At 37.6% G+C, this 17,242-nt stretch overlaps 1 protein-coding gene across 1 annotated transcript in view; it reads left to right on the top strand.

Moving 5' to 3' along the window:
* Positions 1-259: 259 nt before the first annotated feature.
* IQCJ (IQ motif containing J) overlaps positions 260-17,242 on the top strand; it is a 252,176-nt gene continuing 235,193 nt past the window's right edge. The window contains exon 1 of the mRNA XM_061425798.1: positions 260-705. Within this exon, the coding sequence (XP_061281782.1) occupies positions 697-705 (9 nt within the window). The 5' untranslated portion in view covers positions 260-696. The remainder of the gene's footprint in view (positions 706-17,242) is intronic.

Here is a 17,242-nt window from a genome sequence, read left to right as displayed (position 1 = left end):
CCTTGAAAAGCTGCAAACAAACCTTTTAGCATTTTATCTGGACCAAACAGTAGTGGTGTTACACAAGAAATGAGAACTCTGTAAGTAAATCTATGTGTTCATATGACTAAAGTGCATTATAAAAAGAAGCAATAAATCCAGTTTTCTACATAAAAGGAATTAGATTTTCCAGTTTACCTCTGCACTGGGATTAATAAAATGTGCAACAAATAGCTGATGGAATGATCCATTTGAAGTTTGTAAAGGCATCTTGGGAAGCTGGCAGGAGTAGCCTTTTTATTTTTTCAGAGAAAGGGTGCCTGTTAATTTTTTGATTCAGTCTTGCTCCTGAATGACTGTTTTAAAATGAGCTACGAGACGGCTACCTGCCCATTTCTGCATGGCTGAGCAAATTCCCCCGTAAATCCAAGTTTCTCTTCATTTCCATCACTATACGTCTCCAAATTACAGAGAATTCATTCCTGAGCTGGAGAGGTGCCAGAAGTTTCTCATCTAGCTGTCTGTGGGCTGCCTTTTTCTTTCCCCTCTTTGAGGCTTTCTGATGCCTAGAGTGAGCTCAACTCAAAGGTTTCCAGCCTCACACTCGCCTCACATTCCCCCACAGTCACACCGAGCTCTGGGATTTGGAGGAATAACCGCGTGCCAGCATCCGATTCACAGGCTCCTTTTACCTGCAGGTGTTCCAGAAACTTCAAAATGCGTCTGGTAATGTATTTGCTCCTCTTAACATGCCACTTTGGCATGCATTATATGCAGCTGCTTATTTTTTTTTTTTTAATCTGTCTTCTGAATAACATGCATGCTAAATGTTAAAGGGGGCTTGGAGGACAGTGTAAGCTTAATTAATGCCTAGGTGTGTGTGTGTGTGTGTCCTTGTTAATGTAGGCATGTTGACATAAATATGTATTATTTATGGACACATTTGTCTGCAGACAGATTTCACTAAAGGGATCTCACTGAAAGCACTACTTTTTATGTACATCCAGGTTTTCTAATCAGATCTGTAAACATCTCACACAGCAGCAAGTAGAGGAAAAATACGTTTTTCATCCCTATGTAAATGGCATGTTTTAGGCACCTTTTTGAAAAACCCTCCTTTCTTTCTTAAAAAAAGGTAGTGTGTGGGGGGGGGGGCAGGGAGTGTTGGGTTTTTGAAAATTTGGAGAGTTGTCTTGCTGCTGCACGAAAATTTCTACCCCATGTTACCTGCCTTCTTAAAACTCAGTAATCACGGAGGGGAAGAGATGTGGTTCTGCTTCAGAGTAACCCCATGGGGATGCTGAGCTGCAGTGTTCAGCAGGCATTTTAGGTACTCTAAATACTGGTGCTGGAATAATAAGTAGATCGGGTAAATTTGCTATTGCCGAGTCCTGCTCTGTTTCCTGGCTTGTAGAAATCGCATTCATACTGTACATTTAGGATGTGCGTGTGTTTATTGAACTCTAGTAAAGCAGCATGAGAGTGTGGGCTCATAAATCACATCATTTCTTTGCCAGTACTGGGTGCTAGCTTCTAAAATTAAGAAATTATTAGCAATTAATAATACATTCAGCATCCCTTGTCTCATTGGGTGAGATTTACATCCTGGGGACTTGCTCTTCTAGTTATAGAGACAGATGATTTAAGGTTCAGACTTAATTGCTATTTCAAATCCTTTAGCTAGAAAGATGCTTGCAGTACTTTATTTAAAAGACTTGTTTTGAAAAATGTGTATGTATATTTCTCACTGTGGTGGTGAGCTAATTAGGACTGTAATGTGCTATGCATTTAAGATAAACAACTTCTCTTGTATTGCTCACTTGTAGAATAAGATTTGCTTTCTTGTCTTCATATTGTAATAATTCTTTTACTTTGCATTCTGTTCTTGCTTTTTGAGAGATCAATAATTACTAATTGTTGTGAAGATGAGAAAATAATGTAGCAACTCAGAATTCACAAACAAAAGTAGGTTGAATTAGCAGTTTTCTGAGAAATTAAATGAAGCAGATTTTCACAAGTGAGTTTCTAAGTGTGCAGTAGGTATTGATATTTGCAAATGGAAACAACTTAAATATAAACTTGTTAAATATAACAGGTTAGGATAGTGTTAATGCCATCTTGTTGTAGTTACTTACCATATATAAAATGAAGTAGTAAACAGGTTAATTATTTTATATTGGTTATTAATTACTTTTACTTCATGATATTGATTATAGAACAAATTAATTTTAACTTTGGTAAAATAGTTTACTGAATTGTAAAAGTGAAAAGGTATATTCTTGAAAATTAGTGTGAAAATCATTGTTACTTTTTAGTGTTTGAGATCTAATGTTTTATCACTTATAGATCTGTATACTTACAGAGGATTATATGTATTTCCAAAAATTTTGCATACATTTTAATACTTATTTTTATCAGCCATGTTCAATTCATAATTGCTCAAAACAGTACAGTAAAAATGCATTTCATTATGTACAAATGGTTCCTTGAAGGAACATATTATATCAGAAGCCATTAAAAACCGGTGTTGCCTATTAATGTTATACTCGTGTATTGTTCTGTGTGTAATTGATTTTAAGTACTATTCATTTCCAATATTTAAATACATCTAATATTGTGACCTGTTTGATGTAGAAATCTTGTCTCTGTGAGTAACTTGATGAAGGTCTCAAATTGAATGTACAGGATGACTGAAGATTTAGTACTTTTTTTGTATGTATTGCAATATGCATTAATGTAATATACAAATATTAAGCTATGTAAAAACATTCATTGCATTCAACTGCAATACAAAACCCTTTCATCTTACTTTTGAAGTTGGTTATTTTGTTTGAAGTCAGTTTCATAGGCATAAAAAGAGGTTTTATTTTTCTGAGTTTGTGTGGCACTGTGTGGTAACAGGAAAACATACAATGCCATTTTGAAGGGAATATTATGTGTACCAAATAGAGGAAAGAATGCCACATTCACCATCTGTCTCTAATTATGATTTCCTACTCGCTTTTAGATGGATCATAGATCAGGTCTTTATTTTATAAAACAGATTTATCTTACCTATAATACCTAAAGTGAAGTAAAACACTTCCCTCATACAATAATTTCTCTGTTGTATGACTGAGACTGTCTTATGAAACATTTCATTTTTTAAGGTTCACATATAGAAAGAAGCTATAAAAATATAATTTGTGGACTGACCATGCAACATGGCTGAAACATCCATCCTTTAAGTAAGCATTTATTGAGCATCCCTTTGCCAAATCATAACCTGGCCTTGAGTAAGTGGGTGGGTGGGGGTGGGAGGTCTTAAGAAAGAGGAGATGCTTTCCTGCTCTTTTGTTATTACTAATTGGAGAATATTTTGCCCTACCTAGTTTCAAAATGTTTCCATTCTTAGAGTCTGAAGTAGAGAGGAATGATCACAGTTGGGGTGGATAGGGCAGACAAGCCAAGGAAACTGGAGAAGGTGAATTCTCAACCAAGTTTTTAAGGCAGTTATTAGCAGCAATTGAAAGAAAGGACAGAAATAGGCATTTTGCATGGATGGAAAAGAAATCTGAGAGGAAGCAAATCATGTCAAGAGGAAACAAAGGTGATATTATATGGGGAAGAGGGACCACACTGGCAGTAACAGCAATAGAAATTGAAAAAAAAATTACAGAGGTGGGTATGAAATATTTTAAATTACTCTTTACTAGCCTTAGTATGTCCTATGGAAAATTCTTTGAGCCAGTGGATATTTCTTCTATTTTATTCTGTCAAGCTCTATAAAACAGCATTTCAAAATCTATGCAATAATGTTAATATTTCTTGAACATTTACTCTGGGCCAGGTACTATGCTAATACTTTAAATGGAGGATCTCATATAGTCTTCACTGACTAATTAAAATATTCATCCTATATATGAAGAAATTGAGGTACTGAGAAGTTCTATAACTTGTCTAAGATTATACAAGGTCAGAAATGGGTGAGCTGCGATCTGAACCTAGACTCTGGAGCCCAGTCTTCTAACCACTGCATTTCAAAGCCCCTTCACTTCATCTTAGCTCCAGATCCAGACTGGTGTGACCAGTTGCTGACTAGATGTGTCATTTAGGTCCTTTGGTAACAAATGCTGAGACAGAATTACTGAGCAAGTATTTTACTGGAGGGTAAAGATAAAGAGGAAGGAAGCAGAGTTGTGCAGGGAAAGTCTTCAGACCACAGTGCAGACACAGCCTCATCCAATCCAGGAACGATCTCCAAAGGGAAGACTACCTATTAGAGGAACCCCACACTGGACAGAAATGGCCAGGCCGAGTACCCCTAACCTGCTCAGCCACTGACTGGAGATTCCCAGGAAGGAAGGGCATGGCCGTGTCTCAAAAGTTGAGGCCATTCCTGAATGTTCTGTTAGCTGGAGGCTGTCAGCTACCTGTGCTTCTTGTAGTTGAACAGCAAGTTCTTTTTTGAAGGGTGATCTGCGATGTGTAGCTCCTTGGCTGCCAGGGTGATGTCTATACAGAATATACCATTGAAATTCAGGGTGAGGCAAGCTAGATACACAGGACAAAGAATTTAAGGAAGTGTTCACTTTCAGGGTCATGCAAGTGCAGGGCATGGCTTAAGAGTGAGTGCCTCCTTAATTCTATACCCTATGTGCTTTGCTTGTCTCACCCTGGTCTTCCAAACCTCAAATTCAACACACTTAGAATTTTGCTCAGATCCTCCCCTCCAAAACATTCCCTTCCTTCAGGGAGATTCATGGGTCCATCTATCGCTAGTGTCTTATCTACCATCCAGTTCAGTCTCTCCACTGCCAGAGCATCATCTGAGTTAGATGCAACTCTGATTTATAATTCCAATGCTTAATACTGTTAATTGATTCTCTATAGCCTAGAGAATAAATCCCAAGCTCCTTGCTATGGCACAGAAAGACCCTGTAGAGTCTGATCTGATTTTGTGGACAGTGTGGACCCAGAGCTGGAGGAATTTCAGTACTCCAGCTAAGGAATAGCAGAAGTGTTGATTTGTATATATAGAAAGGTTGTATTTGATTTTAGGGTTGAAGGATGGGTAGGAATTTGTAGAGTTGAGAAACTATTTCATTATGGAAGAGGCAGAATGCGGTGATTTGGGGTGTTTAGGGGAATTCCAGCAACTTGGCTGGAATTTGGAAGATATATAAGCAGTTAATGGGAAATAGGCCTGGAAAAATCACTCAGAATCAAAGAACTGTAGCCACGGAGCTTAAGTTTTTCCCCTGGAGGTTTTGGAGCAGAAAAGTGACATGATGTAAATGATCTTGTATGAAAGTGATTATGGTCTTGGTGTCAACACTGCACCAGATGGAGAGCGGTCAGGAGTCAGGGAGATCAGTTAGAAGGCTCTTTTGCTATTCCAGGCAAGAGGAAGTGGATTCTTGAACTCAGTGTGTAAAGAATGGAAAAGATGTTGGAAAATATGAAGTAAAGCTGAACAGGACTCCAGGATTAATTAAAGGAAGGGGTTCAGGGAAGAGAGTACTCAAAGACAACTTAAAAGTTTAAATTGGGTTCCAGGAGGCTAGTGTATGGCAGCCAGAAATGAACAGGGGAAAGCTTTTGTTAAGGGAAGACAACAAGGGTCCACGGGCTGTGTGCATGACGGACCTCCTCATTGATTCCCCCAAATAAATGACATACAAATCTTTTATTTTTGTCTCATCTCAGGCACTGCTTATTCCGCTTCTCAAGTTTTGACTAATATTTAATTCACTGCCTTAATTCCTTGAACAAAAGATTAAGGTATAGAAGACAGAAGTTGTGTTTATAGACACCAACCATTCTGATAGAACTTAGGTTCCTTTTTCTAAATTCAACTGTGAAAATACCTATTTTGGACCCACACAGTTTCCAGCAGCCGGTTTGAGTGAATTATTTTTATTATGCCTTTTTTTTTTTTTTTAAAGAAGGTGTCTTGGTTTCATATACACCTGATCCTGGCCAGTAGGACCAGCCTATCTCACTGATGGTTTTTGTTCATGGGGGAGATAGAAGAGCTAACTTTGTCTCATGAGATGCAAACATCTCCTCATAGAGAAGACCTGAGCCACTGCCTCCCACAGGAACAGAGGTTATTGATTTTACATAAACAGAATAAAAGATTAAATTTCTTTGCAAATAAAATTCACATAATATAGGATTATGATGCATAATTGAAAACCCAATTTTCAGTGAAAGGGAAATAATGGCAAAGACATAATGCTAAATAAGCTTTAGGTACAGAAATGATAGTAGGTTTTTTACGGATTTGCAGTGTAATGTGAGGAGCTCAAAGCAAATATTTAATTGCCCTTAAAACTGAACAACATAGTAAAATTTGCATATTCTTTCAGGCTTGCTTATTTTACTGTGTAGTGCAGGAAAATACTTGTGGTAATATTACATTATCATCTGTAGTGTACAAAAAAGTAAACTTTTAAGAACTGATCAAATTAACCTCCAAAGGCTACTAAGTGGCATATACAGACAGACTGGTGACTAACAAACAGTGATAATCAAAGATAAGCTCTGGTAACGTGTTGTTTTGTGATGATAACATAGATCTGATGTCCATTCAAAACTAGGGCTACCAGACATAGAAATAAGGATTTATGTACTCTGACTTCTAGAATGTAACTCTATACGAGTAGAAATCCTCTCAGTTCCAAACGTAGATGTAGATATATATTTTCCTGATTGCGTTAAACAAGAAGTAATAAGACGGCAGCATGAAAGGGAGGGATCTGTCTGTGTGGACTTGGGTGATTCTGTTCTGTACTCTCAACCTTCAGGGCAGCAGTCTGTACTGGGTAATATTTAATCTTCATGACAGGCTAAAGAGCTAAATACTATTAGTACTACTCATTTTCCAGATGAGGAAACTATGACTAGAGAGGTTCAGTAACTTGTCCAAAGTCACACAGCACACAAGTAGCGGGGAAGATTTGAACCCAGAGCCTGAACTCTCACACACTGCACTGGTTGTGATGAGTGCGAACAGAGCAGTGACTGGCTGGCTTTTCTACCTGGAAGCCTCTTCTCTAAGCTCCTCTCTTTCTTACAGCTCTTCTTATTTCCCTTGACTCCTTTCTGTATACATTAAAGAAGTACAGTTGTAAACTCAGGAACCAGTGCCAAACTTCATTTTCTGATGGACTGATAGTGAATTGTTCACTTAGATAAAAATATGTTGCTGCCATAGTCTTGTGATATATGTTGCTGTAGTGTGAGCGTCCATCTGCATATCCTCACCCAACTATGTCACTTTTCTTAAATGGGCTTTGTTGATACTTGGAATTGGGGGACCTTAATTCTGCCTTCAATTTTGGTCCACACTGGAAAATTTGAGCTCACTCTTAATGGGAGAGGGCCAGTTGCCACTATGTGATCACATGCAAGGGATTAAAAGTACATGAACATTCTAACTATGCAGAAGTCAGACGAAGGAAAGGTTAGGTGTGATACAGCCCCAGATACACTCTATTTATTGACATCAATGACTCTGGGTTAGCCTCCTTATATTGACACATTTCATTCTGAAGACATGGTATAGTAAAATCAACACAAGCTTCAGAACCAGACATGCCTGAGTACAAATTGTCCCTCTGTCATGGGAGCAAGTCACATTAATATCTTTGAGGAATGGGGATAGTTTATATTGCTGTGAGGACAAAGTGGTGCAGGATCATTTCTGGCATAGAATAGATATTTAACATGTGTTTAGCTCATCAACAGGAGTAGACACATAAGTGGTTATAAGTACCTGACTTGGAGAAGGCAATGGCAACCCACTCCAGTACTCTTGCCTGGAAAATCCCATGGATGGAGGGGCCTGGTGGGCTGCAGTCCGTGAGGTCGCTAGGAGTTGGACATGACTGAGCGGCTTCACTTTATTTTTTCACTTTCATGCACTGGAGAAGGAAATGGCAACCCACTCCAGTGTTCTTGCCTGGAGAATCCCAGGGACGGGGGAGCCTGGTGGGCTGCCATCTATGGGGTCACACAGAGTCGGACACGACTGAAGCGACTTAGCAGCAGCAGCAGCAGGACTCAAACTTCCTAAGTGCAAATCTGAGCTCTGTCATTTAGCAGCTGAGTGACATGGGATAAGTACTTGATTTCTCTGTGCCTTTGTTTTCTGGTCTCTAAAATGGGAATAATAAAAGCACCTTCCTCTTAGAATTGGGAGGAGGGATGCATGACTTGATCTAAATAAACACTTAGAGCAGTGCCTCGCATGTAGGAAGCACTCCATGAGTGTTAAGCCCCCTCTTTATGAGCTTCAGTTCATTTCAACCTTGTTTCTTCTCAGAGCGAGGAGCCTGGCCATTCCTTACCAAGTAAACTTAAGTTTCTTGGTATCTAAGACCTACGAATATGTATTTTAAACCAGTGTCCACTGAATCACAGATATCATGCACCTAATCAGCCTACTGATTTCTTATACAGTCCACACTCACTGCTGGTGAAGGTCGCATACTGATTGTGAGGGAAATAATAGATTAGTACAGCCACCTTGAGATGCCAATCTGTAATATCATCAACATTTTAAATGCACCTCTCTTGTGACCTCTCAGTGTTACTTCTAAGAATTTTCCTACAGATGGTCTTATATCATTGAGCAAAGGCATGTGGTAGAGTCATTGTTTTCAGCATTGTTTGTGATATTAAAAACCTATAAACAACTAAATATATATCCAGAGAAAAAGTTTAAATAATTGATGGTATTTCCATGCAATGGAATACCACAGAGGAGATTTAACTGTTAGAGCCATATAAGTGGATAGCAAAAGCTGTACAAACATACTTTTAGGAGGGGGAAAAACTCTTTTCAGAGGAAACCCTACCATAAGAATGATACTGTTTGTGTTAAAAATAGGCTAATGTATTTATATACATATTCATGTGCTTATTTAATCATAGAAGAAATTTCAAAATATATATGAGTAACTGTCAGTAGTGTTTGCCAATGAGAAGTACAAATGTGTATTGAGTGAACATCTTTACCTTTCACTGTTTGTGCACTATTTGAATTAACATAGGTGTGTATTGCTTTTGCAATTTAAAAAATAGTCAAGACAAACTCCTTTCTTTCCCCTACCACTAGATATTAGTTTTTAAAAGAGTAGTCCTTCATGCAAGTATAATCCTAAGCTTTGGTATAATATTTTTGAATTATTGAGCCAAATATCATCCTAAATTAAAATAGAATATGTATCAACTCACTGCCAAAGCTCCAATTTGCTCCCAGGGAGCAGAATACAAAATTACTAAGGAGATTTCCTAACATCAAGTCACAGGAGAGCCTTAAGTCCTGTGGCAAAAATTCCTGTTATTTGAAAGTTCATGCACTTAGCGAGTAAACATTAAATCAAAGAGCATTAGATGGGAGAAGGGAATGTTGAGTCAATAATGTTTCCTCAGGACTTGTTAAATTGAATGCTAAACATGGGGAAATGTTACACTGGGATTTTTTTTTTTTTTTGCATTAAGGTTTTTCTGTATTTCTAAAGCTTCTTGCTCAGTCTTTTGCAAAATGCTATATAAAAGTTCCATTGCTTTTGGGTTTCGAGGGCAAAAGTAATTTGCATGCAGGGGTTAATCAAGATTCCTTGCTCTTTGTACTTTTAAAAGTGCTGGCACATACATTGTCTCCTCTGATACTCACAAATGAGATATTTAAGACAAGTACTATAAAGCTCATTTTCTACATGAGGATATGAGGTTTGGAGAGGTTAAATGAGAAGCTGAAGCCAGTCAGTGTGGACCTGAACACACAAGGACCCTTGGTTGTATCTTGGGTATTCTTGCCACCACTGCCAAGAGCAGAGCTGTGAAGCAGAATTACTCCTACGGTTGTGAAGTTGGTTTAGTGTTTTTGTGAAATCACTGCTCTTCTGACTCTGGAAGACCTAGGAATGCCCAGTTGAACTCCACCCCCCACATTGTGAATTATAAATGTGCTCATTTGAATGATTAAGGGACATTAATAAAATCCAGATGGATCCAGGTTCCCATTTTGACTCTACTCCTTACTATGTACTAGCTATTGTTCCCTCATCTATCAAAATAGGAATAATGGTAGTATTAATCTTCCAGGGCTGCTATTAAGAGTTTAAATAAAATAATGTATGATGAGTGCCTGACAGAGTGCATGAAGCATAGCAAAGGGTCAATACATACAACTACAATAATAATTATTAATAATGTTATAAATAAGTCAGAGTCCTGGTCAGTGCAGCAGGCATGGCTCTGATAGAGGCACAGCTTTTGTCCACCTGGAGGTGACTGCAGGAGCTACATCCCGGAGTGGGCACTGATCAGTTTCTTTCCTTTTGAAAGAGACCTTCTTGAAACTGCAAAGAACTAAGCAAGAGCAAAAAAGCTGCCTAAAACCACTGAGCCTCAGTGCTCAGGAAGGGGCTTGATCTAAAGAGACTACCCCTAGATTGAAACAGGGTCCATCAGTTTATGATCCACAGTGAGATAAGGCAGGTAAAAAGACCCAGTCATCCAGGGCTTTAACAAAAGGATAGTCGCTTCTCCTAAAAGAGCATTCTTGCCCTGGGATTTTGTCTTCAGTCTTTTAAATTTCAACTTCTTAAATCAGATTTTAGGGGAAATCCAGAAAGCCAGAACTCAGAATCCACACAATGAATGATAAAGGAATCTATTTGCTGTTTAGCTTAAAAGTACTTTACTAAATCTTCTTTTGAATTTTTAAAAACTTGTTTTTCTTTATTATGCAATAAATTTATACTTACTGCAGAAAATATGCAGAATCAAAGCATAAGGGAAAAAAGTCCTTAGAAGCATTATTCATATTTATTTTGGTATGTAGTTATTGAAACTTTTATAAGTAAGTATATTTATTTTTATAAAAACTGTAGAGCACTAAAGAAATAATTTATGGCCTTTCAAATCCTAACAGAATATTCACATATTTCCATGTCTGTACGTGTTTTTTCTGTAGCTTCATTTTCAATGGTTGCTTAGTATTCTTTTGGGTATTTCATTATTTAGCTAATATTTAGATATTTCATTATTTACCTAATCTTCTAATGTTGAATACTTAGGGGTTTTCCTTCCTACAAGAAAAATTTTCTTGAAAAATCATTATATAAATCTTTAATTATTATTAAAAAAATAAATTCCTTTAAGTGGAGTTTCTAGGTTTAAGTGTAAATGCATATTTAAGGATTTGGTATCAAATTATCTGCCAGATAAATTTTATCATATTAGTACAAAAGAACATCTAAATCAATGACTATTTAAGTAAACATAACTTCTATTCATTTATTGTAAAATAATACAGTAATGATTAAGGAACATCTAATAAAATCCAGATGGATCCAGGTTCCCATTTTGACTCTACCCCTTACTAGCTACTTCATAGCTATTATTCCCTTTACACTAGCCTGTATTGTTGTTCCAATAATAGAGTACTTTCTATTAATACCAATATCTCATTTTGGTTTTATACTCTAAACTTAATATATCCAAAAACTAGTGTGCTAATTGTACTTGAGAGGTTGGTTATGATATCAGTATAATATCATTAGCTTTTGAAAGAAATGTTGTAACAGAAAATGTTGAAATAATTTGGAGGAAAACTTACTACAAGCAAACTTACATTGGAGCTAATTAATTCCACCCACATATTCTTTTTAAGGTGTGAGAATAAGACAATCAAGGGTGTATAAACCCTTCCACTGTGGTTATCATCCCTCAGTGTTCTCTAGGGCTGAAAGTAACCCTGCCTGATCTTTTCTGTACTATGCTAGGATTCACAGTAGAAATGTGAAGACTGGAAACTTTTCAGTAGGAATTTCTCTTGATGACACCAGCCTTGCTGGCAGAGTAATTCCTGCTGGAAAGAAAGCATCTGCATTAATGGTCTAATAAACTGAGTTAGTGTTTCAGCTTGGCAAAGGATTAATTAAGGGAAGAGAAACTAACATTTATTTGGGTTCTTTATTTGACAGCCCCTTTATTATTACATTATTGCAATTAATATTCCCTATAAACCTATGAGGTAGGCATTACCAGGGGCATTTTACAATGAAGGAACTGAAACTCAGTCAACAAAATGTCTTGCCTAAGGCCACAGAGCTGGTGAATTGGCAAAGGTGGAATTTGAGCCTAGATTCCCTGCTTCTGGAGCCTGTGTTTATACCGTTCCTTCTCACCAGCTACACAGCATGCCTGACTGTTCCTCTTCTAGAATATTCATTGTAAACATGAATACACTTTTGAACAACTAAACTGCAGTTTCCCTCTTAAACATCAGTGTGTTAGGCAGACTTAGAGACTCAGTCCACTTATAAATGCTGTGTCAGTTAAGGTAATTTTGTAGGCCAGAAACAGGAAGTTCAGTATCTTGTCTAACAAGATATCCTGGGACAGAGGGGCTCTGGGTTTTTTCAGGGGCTCAGTAATTATGTTCAGTGGGAGAAGAGAACACTGTTGCTTTCTAGAAAATTTTATTTTTATATAACCACCATCTACAAATGAACATATTTTTTCAGTGTGGTCCCCCAAATCCTTCTCATTTCCATCACTTTGCTCTAATAGGATTTTGTATTTTTATTCTTTACCCAAATATTTAACTATTCTAACTCTTCTGCACCTTCTTGAGACAGCTTCTAAGAATGAGAAAGTAAAATTTTGCTGGAAATTTTAAACAATGCCTGTGTACTAGACTTAGCACAATTTTTTTTGCTTAAAAAAATCAGCGTTGTCTTATTGAGAAGCATTAAGTAAAAGAAACCTGTATTTTCTATCATGAATGAATACTCTGATTATCTCACTGCAGAAAGGGCAAGTGTTTTTTTTTTTTTTTTTTTTTAATATTCAGGCTTGAATTAGCACAATTGAAACAGAAATTGAAGTAATGGGATATCCATCAATTGCCAAAATAATTAGTTCAATAAAATAGTTTGTTGATTCAAGGGGGAAAGCTAGTTTAATAATGTTTAAATTGATTTGACTTAGTTCAATGAATTATCAAGAACCTACAATATACTAAAATAGAATAAGTAATATATACCATCAAAAGTCTTACAACCTGGTAGAAGAGTACATTCAGTTCAATTCAGTTCAGTCGCTCAGTCGTGTCCAACTCTGTGACCCCATGGACTGCAGTATGCCAGGCCTCCCTGTCCATCACCAACTCCTGGAGTTTACTCAAACTCATGTCCATTGAGTCAGTGATACCATCCAACCATCTCATCCTCTGTCGTCCCCTTCTCCTCCTGCCTTCAATCTTTCCCAGCATCAGGGTCTTTTCAAATGAGTCAGTTCTTTGCATCAGGTGGCCAAAGTACTAGAGTTTCAGCTTCAGCATCAGTCCTTCCAATGAATATTCAGGATTGATTTCCTTTAGGATGGACTGGTTGGATCTCCTTGCAGTCCAAGGGACTCTCAAGAGAGGAGTACATTACCAATACAGAAAAATCATCTATGGTAAACCATTACATGAGATACAGCAAAGGTATATAATAATTTTAACAACAGTAATAATGTATTGAGCATTTACTGTGTTCTAGCATATGCTTTTGTTATACTTTACATGTATTAACTCATTTAATTCTCAAAACAAACTTACAAGAGAAATTTTTTTACTATCCCCATTTACAGATGAAAAAACAGAGCTAATAGGGAAGGATAAAGAGAGTCTCATGGAGATGCAGTTAATTTTGCCCAATGAGGTGTGGGGTTCATTTTTTGGGGGAAAGATATGGAGAAAAGGTGACCTTTCAACTAAGATTGAGGGACGAGGCCTAGATAAAAAGGCCCTGTTGCTGTTCTTTTGTGGCTCAGTTGTGTCTGACTCTTTGCAGCCCCATGTACTGTAGTCTGCTAGGCTCCTCTGTCCATGGGATTTCCCAGGCAAAAATACTGGCGTGAATTGCCATTTCCTTCTCCAGGGAGTCTTCTCAGACCGGGGATTGAACCCGTGTCTCTTGCATTGGCAGGAAGATTTTTTACCTCTGAGCCACCAGGGAAGCCCACCTTAGAATACTACTCACTGGTAAAAAGAGACGAACTATTGACATACACAATTTGATTCATCTCTAAAGAATTATGCTGAGTGAGAAAAACTAATATCAAACATGTACACACCATATGATTCCACTTATATAGTGTTATTTTTTAAAAAACCCTTTTTACTTTGTATTGGAGTATTGCCAGTTAACAACGTTATGATAGTTTCAGGTGAACAGTGAAGGGTTTCAGCCATACATATACATGTATCCGTTCTCCCCCTGACTCCTCTCCCATTCAGGCTGCTATGTACTCTACCACATGGAGCAGAGTTCCACGTGCTTGTATGGCATTCTTAAAATGACAAAATCATAGAGATGGAGACCAGAAGTTAGAGATACAAAAGAATCAAAGAAGTTAGTGGTTATCAGAAGTTAGAGAATAGGGAAGAAGGTGGGTGTAGTTATACAATGGTAGCGTGTGGGATCCCTGTATGGAACTGAATGGTATTTTATCTGTGGTGGCAATTACTCAAACATGTACATGGGTTAAAATTACAAAGAACTAAATATACACACATACACACAGTGCATATAAAATATAATTACAGAAGATAGATTGTATCAGTGTCAATTTCCCTACTGTGATATTTAGTTATGCAAGATGTTATCTTTGGGAGAAACTAAATAAAGAGTATATAAGATCTCCCTGTATTATTTCTTACAACTGCATGTGAATCTACAATTATGTAATAATAAAAAAGTTAAAAGAATAAGCAAAATGGAAAGACACTGTATGAAGTTGTTGGAAGGGTGGTTTGGTTCTTATAATCATGTGTTCTCAGAGTTGGTGGGTAGGGCTGGTACCAGGTCTATATCCATGATCAGTGTTTGAGGACCGCGGGAAGATCAGGAGACTTGGTTGAAAGGTGGAAGGTATGCTGTAGGTATGTCATCATGGAAGATCTGGGAGGAAGGGAATGGAGTAAAGTGGAGGTCAACTGTGAGAAATCAAAGTGCAAGCGGGTGAAATGAGATGATTCTGCAGCTGAGTCTAGAGCTGAGGAGAGCCTGCAGCGACCTTCCTTTTCATAAGGCCTGGAACTGGCAGGGCCCCTCCTTCCGAGAGACAGAGCGAGACCTGACACAGACCATTTGTCTGACTTAGTCCCAGGCTTCCACCCATTCTTTTCACTAAATTGTCCAATTGGAAGGCATTGATCAAAGTGATCAAATGTCTGGGTTCATGTGGGTGTAACATAAACACATGACCAGCTTTTAGGAAAAAGGAAAAAATGTATTTTTTCTTACATGAATGTTCTGATTTCCTGGTTGATTTGTATAATTCCTACAAATGTAGCTAAAAAGTTAAATTCCTAAAGGATAGTCAGAAACATCAAATAAGGACCTTTTAAAATTATATTAATAACACTGACACCTAGCAACCTAAATTTGAATTTTTTCAAGTGTGTTTTTGAATGCTTCAGCAGTGTCATCTTTATAGATCATCAATCCATCAGTTTTGCTATTGTAACATTCATGAAAAAGAATACTCCTGGAATAAATGGGTGATTACAGGTGTAAGGTAGGGAAAATACATGGTGAATCTGTAGTATCAGATATCTTAGTCAGTTCTCTTCCTGATCTCAATCTACATTACAAAGTTACAGTAGTCACAACAGTGTGGTAACAACATAAAAACAGACACATAGATCAGTGAAACAGAATAGAGAGCCCAGAAATAAACTCATGCATATATGGTCAGTTAATTTTCAATAAGTATGCTAAGACTACACAATGGGGAAAGAATAAACTCTTCAATAAATGGTGTTGGGAAAACTGAATATTCACATGCCATGGAATGAAATTGGACTCCTGTCTTACACTATACACAAAATCTGCTCAAAATGGATTAAAGACTTGAATGTAAGACCTGATACCATGAAATTCCTAGACGAGAACCTAAGATAAGTTTTTTGATATCACTAGACCATTCAGGTTTGACCTAAATCAAAACCCTTATAATTATACAAAGTGAAGTCACTCAGTCGTGTCTGACTCTTTGCAACCCCATGGACTGTAGCCTACCAGGCACCTCCATCCATGGGATTTTCCAGGCAAGAATACTGGAGTGGGGTGCCACTGCCTTCTCGGTAATCTTTAGGGTTATGCAAATCAGAACTGCCATAAGGTATTACCTCACACCTGTTTGCCTATCATCAAAAAGACAAGAATACTGGAGTGGGTTGCCATTTCCTTCTCCAGGAGATCTTCCCGACCCAGGGATTGAACCCAGGTCTCCTGCATTGTAGGCAGACGCTTTACCATCTAAGCCACCAGGGAAGTCTATTGGTAGGTAAGGGATTAGATCTGATAGAATGCCTGAAGAACTATAAAGGTTTGTGACATTGTACAGGAGGAAGTGATCAAGACCATTCCCAAGGAAAAGAAATGCAAAAAGGCAAAATGTTTGTCTGAGAAGGCTTTACAAATAGCTGAGTAAAGAAGAGAAGCTAAAGGCAAAGGAGAAAACGAAAGATATAACTATTTGAATGTAGAGTGCTGAAGAATAGCAAGGAGAGATAAGAAAGCCTTCCTCACAGATCAGTGCAAAGGAATAGAGGAAAACAACAGAATGGGAAAGACTAAAGATCTCTTCAAGAAAATTAGAGATACCAAGGGAACATTTCATGCAAAGATGGGCACAAGAAAGGACAGAAATTGTATGGACCTAACAGAAGCAGAAGATATTAAGAAGAGGTAGCAAGAATACACAGAAGAACTGTACAAAAAAGATCTTCATGACCCAGAAAACCTCGATGGTGTGATCATTACCTAGAGTCAGACATTCTGGTATGTGAAGCCAACAAAAGCAGAAATAAGTAAGATTACATCAAACTAAAAAAATTCTGCACAGCAAAAGAGACAGTAAACAAAATGAAAAAAAAAACCAGCCTATTGATCAAGGAAAATATTTATAATTGATGTATTCAATAAGGGGTTAATATATTAAAAATATAAGGAACCTGTAGATCTCTAGCTGAAACCCAAATAAATGGACAAAGGCTCTGAATAGACATTATTCCAAAGAAGGTATGCAAATTGCCAAGAAGTGTGTGAAAAGGTGCTCTACATCAGTAATCTTTGCTGCTGCTGCTAAGTCGCTTCAGTCGTGTCCGACTCTGTGTGACCCCATAGATGGCAGCCCACCAGGCTCCCCCATCCCTGGGATTCTCCAGGCAGGAACACTGGAGTGGGTTGCCATTTCCTTCTCCAAT

This window comes from Bos javanicus, chromosome 1 (genome assembly GCF_032452875.1).
Source record: "Bos javanicus breed banteng chromosome 1, ARS-OSU_banteng_1.0, whole genome shotgun sequence".
Taxonomy (NCBI): Eukaryota; Metazoa; Chordata; class Mammalia; order Artiodactyla; family Bovidae; genus Bos; species Bos javanicus.
The sequence above is the reverse complement of the archived record's forward strand: the minus strand, read 5'-3'. Positions and strand labels throughout refer to the sequence as shown.